At 42.9% G+C, this 4,247-nt stretch overlaps 1 protein-coding gene across 4 annotated transcripts in view; it reads right to left on the bottom strand.

Moving 5' to 3' along the window:
• The window catches only part of CALCOCO2 (calcium binding and coiled-coil domain 2), a 33,396-nt gene that overhangs the window by 20,520 nt on the left and 8,629 nt on the right, over positions 1-4,247 (bottom strand). For 3 of the 4 annotated variants that reach the window (XM_011959885.1, XM_011959886.1, XM_011959884.1), the window contains exon 2: positions 1,961-2,150. The exons of the other annotated variant lie outside the window; for it this stretch is intronic. In XM_011959885.1, the coding sequence (XP_011815275.1) occupies positions 1,961-2,140 (180 nt within the window). In that variant the 5' untranslated portion in view covers positions 2,141-2,150. The remainder of the gene's footprint in view (positions 1-1,960; positions 2,151-4,247) is intronic. 4 annotated transcript variants of the gene reach the window in all.

The following is a 4,247-nucleotide window of genomic DNA, read 5'->3' as shown; positions in this document are numbered from 1 at the left end:
TAAAATCCAGTTACTTAGTCACACTAACCACATTTCAAGTGCTTAACAGCCACATGTGGCTAGTAGCAGCAGTACTAGACAGTGAAGCTATAGCTCCATTGTGGAAAACTCTTACCAGGCAATGTGACCTATATGCTTTGCTACATATGAGGAAGAAGAAAAGCAACTACCATCTTCTTTCTAAGACAGAAAACATTCTGGTGTGTTGACACACCTTTTAGTCTGATGACTCAATGCTCTGCAGTCTCAAGAGCTGTCACGACACTTGCCAGTGTCCTGCTGTTGGCCACTATCCCTATTTCCAAACACCAGTCTTGCTACCTCCAGCTTAAATTGCTCATCAATAAGTTTGATGTTCCAAACAATAAAGGCAAAGGAATTCAATGAAGGATATAAATAAGCAACAGCTCCTTCTCAGTGCAGTTGAGAACGGTGTCTGATTTCAGGATGAACAGCACTGGCAAATAGGCACATGACATACTGAGGTGTCAAACCAAAGGTCACTGACATTGGGAGTTGGCAGTATAAATTACTTAAAATTTGACCTTTATTTCCTGTCTCTGGAAATAGGAAGATTTGTCATTATGGTGTATGTGAGATGTATGAGAGAGAAAGACACAGATGGGAGAGTGAAGGGGACATAGAGAGTAAGCTAATTAAAACTTAAAAATACCATTCTGTACTTGAACTGATGGGGTGATCAGACACTGAAAGAGGTCACTAAGGGAGCTCATAAACTTTCAGTCCTTGGAAATCATCATAAAGTAGTCAGACGCACTTATTCAGGAATAAACTTTTTGAACACAGGATGTCAATATCCTCAATATCCTTTCCAGATTTATGGTATTTGTATCAAAATAAACTAAACACCATACCAAGTAAGGAAGTAATGTTTACTCTCAGAAGTGACATATGAGGTCAACCATCTCAGTCAAGTCATACATAAATATTTCAAAATAGGATCATTTAAAAAGCATTTGATTTGGGAGGCTGAGACGGGCAGATCACAAGATCAGGAGTTCGAGACCAGCCTGGCCAACATGGTGAAACCTGGTCTCTACTAAAAATACAAAAATTAGCAGGGTGTGGTGGCATTCGCCTATAATCCCAGCTACTCTGGAGGCTGAGGCAGGAGAATAGCTTGAACCCGAGAGGTTGGGTTACAGTGAGCTGAGACTACGCCACTGTACTTCAGCCTGGGCAATAAGCGAGACTACGTCTCAAAAAAAAAAAAAAGAAAGAAATCAGTTAGGCATTGTTCTGCACACCTGTAGTCCCAGCTACTGAGAAGGCTGAGGTGGGAGGATCACTGAGCCTGGGAGGTTAAGGCTGCAGTGAACTACACTCCAGCCTGAGAGACAGAGCAAGACCCTATCTCAACAACAACAAGAAAGCATTTACATTTGGTCTTTGACAGCACAATAAGGATAGGCGTGGTGGCTCACACCTGTAATCCCAGCGCTTTGGGAGGCTGAGGCAGGCAGATCACCTGAGGTCAGGAGTTCGAGACCAGCCTGGCCAACATGGTGAAACCCCACCTCTACTAAAAATACAAAAATTAACCAGATGTGGTGGCAGGTGCCTGTAATCTCAGCTACTCGGGATGCTGAGGCAGGAGAACTGCTTGAATCCAGGAGGTGGAGGCTGCAGTGAGCTGAGCTCATGCCATTGCACTCCAGCCTAGGTGACAGAGCAAGACTCTATTTCAAAAAAAAAAAAACAACAAAATTTGAGGATTACATGATTTGCCATCTTATTTTAGCTTGACACTGAAATGAAAACTTGAATCCCACAGCACACATTAGTGTGTGAAGAGAGAAGTGCTGTGGAGCTTGACTAGAATTTAAAAATTGCCCACACATATTATACAAAATGCTTATAATACATAGAGAGTCACACAGTCAGGTAACTAAGAATCACCTCTAGTTTCTGATCACTTGGTACTAAATTAATCACTTACTCTAAAGATGCCAATCCAATCCTTTTGACGAGGGATGAAATGCTGGGTGAAGGTATAACGACATGTGACGTCCCCTCCAGGGATGTAGAACTTCTCCACACTGTTAAAGATGACCTGAGAGAAATGACAGTGATCCAGCAAGACAGCTGATGTGGGGGGATCTTCGATAGTCTTCTCCATGGTAGGGGTCCTGTTATGAAATGTGGAATACAGTAAGGCTCAGAAAGCATTGTCTGAAATGTTGGCGATTTCTGGGCTTTCATCCAGAGAACATTCTGTGCAAAGCAAGCCAGGAAAAGCAAAATCCTGACAAATACTGAGATTACACAACTTGCTTTCTGTTTCATTTTGAGCCATCTCAGTCACAACTTCCTATGCTACGAGAATTTTCTGACAATATCTTTAACTTCTTCACCACAGGCACCACAACTCTCACATGAACAGAGGCTTATAGCTGCTTTGGTTCCCCTTTCTCTAACTGACTTAAATAAACAAGGCAGCCTAGATAAAATAGCCTGAGCTGGGAACTGTGAAACTTAAATTCTAGATTTTTCATCCCAACAAGCCCTATGACTTTAGGAAAGTCCATCTCTCTGGATTTCATCTTCTATATTCAATCCCATTTATCCTATAATTATCAGGACCTTCCATATGGAAGATCCTCTGCTAGGACCTGGGGATGGGAATGAGAAGAAAGGAATGAGAAAAAATTATCTGACATGCAGTAGTGACAAGCACAGGTTCTAAATTAGAATGGTGGCGTTCAAATTCCAGTTTCACCACCTATTAAATTTGTGGCATTGGGCAATTTATTTAATCTGCTGGGCTCTGTGCTTGTTTCCTCATCTGTAAAATGGGGCTAAAAATAACATCGATCCCATTTAGTTTTTTGTGAGGCATAAGTGAAATAATGTAAAATGTCCAGCCCTTAAATCAGTGTCTGCCATTGTAGGCACTTCCCACAAAGTATACGCATGTTGAATGACAAAGTACTTAGCACAGAGTCTGCATAAAGGGTTTAAGAGACGTTAGTTATAGTTAGTTATATAGTTATTACTGTTGTAGTTGTGGGTTTTTTTTCCTGGTACAACCTTAAAAGGGGTCCCAATCCAATTGAGAGGATAGATGAGTATACAAATGACTGCCAAATGAATCGAATAGGAAGTGCAAAATGCTCTGGGGTTCAAAAGAGGGAGAGATTCAACTGCTTAGGAAAATAAAGAAAACTTCAGGGAATGAGCAGAATCTTAGATTAGCTCTCAAAGAGGATTAGGATTTTGACAAGTGGGTTTTTGAGTGAGGGCATTCTAGGTGACGGAAACAGCATGAGTAACAACAAAGAAACAGAAAAATACAACCCACATTTGGAAGACAGCAAACAAGTTTGGATCCCTAGCTATAAATGGGGATAATACCCTGTGTTTCACCTTTCTAGGTTACAGTACACATAAAATGTGATCAAGAATAGGAAAGTTGTGGCTGGGCGCAGTGGCTCACACCTGTAATCCCAGCACTTTGGGAGGCAGAGGCAGGTGGATCTTTTGCGTCCAGGAGTTCATGACCACCCTGGGCAACATGGCAAAACCCCATCTCTACAAAAAACTACAAAAATTAGCTGGGCGTGGTGGTGCACACCTGTAGTCCCAGCTACTTGGGAGGCTGAGATGGGAGAATCGTTTGAGCCTGGGAGGACTAGGCTGCAGCGAGCCAAGATTGTGCCACTGCACTCCAGCCTGGGCAAGAGAGCAAGCCCCTGCCTCAAAACAATAACAACAACAACAACAACAACAACAATAACAAAATAGGAAACTAGAGTGGTGCATGCCTGTAGTCCTAGCTGTCCAGGAGGCTGAGGTGAGGGGATTGCTTGAGCCCAGGAGTTAAAGTCCAGCCTGGGCAATATAGTGGAACTGTCTCTATTAAAAAAAAAAAAAGAAAAAAAAGGCCACGCATGGTGGCTCACACCTGTCCCGGCACTGTGAGAGGCCGAGGCAGGTGGATCACCTGAGGTCAGGAGTTCGAGACCAGCTTGACCAAGACGGAGAAACCCCATCTGTACTAAAAATACAAAATTAGCCGGGCGTGGTCGCACATGCCTGCAATCCCAGTTACTTGGGAGGCTGAGGCAGGAGAATTGCTTGAACCTGGGAGCGGAGGTTTCAGTGAGCCAAGATCGCGTCACTGCACTCCAGCCTAGGCAAGAAGAGTGAAACTCTGTCTCACAAAAAAAAAAAAAAAATAAAAACAATAAAATACAAAATTAGCCGGGCGTGGTCGCACATGCCTG

This window comes from Colobus angolensis, unplaced genomic scaffold (assembly GCF_000951035.1).
Source record: "Colobus angolensis palliatus isolate OR3802 unplaced genomic scaffold, Cang.pa_1.0 Scaffold50, whole genome shotgun sequence".
NCBI lineage: Eukaryota > Metazoa > Chordata > Mammalia > Primates > Cercopithecidae > Colobus > Colobus angolensis.
The sequence above is the reverse complement of the archived record's forward strand: the minus strand, read 5'-3'. Positions and strand labels throughout refer to the sequence as shown.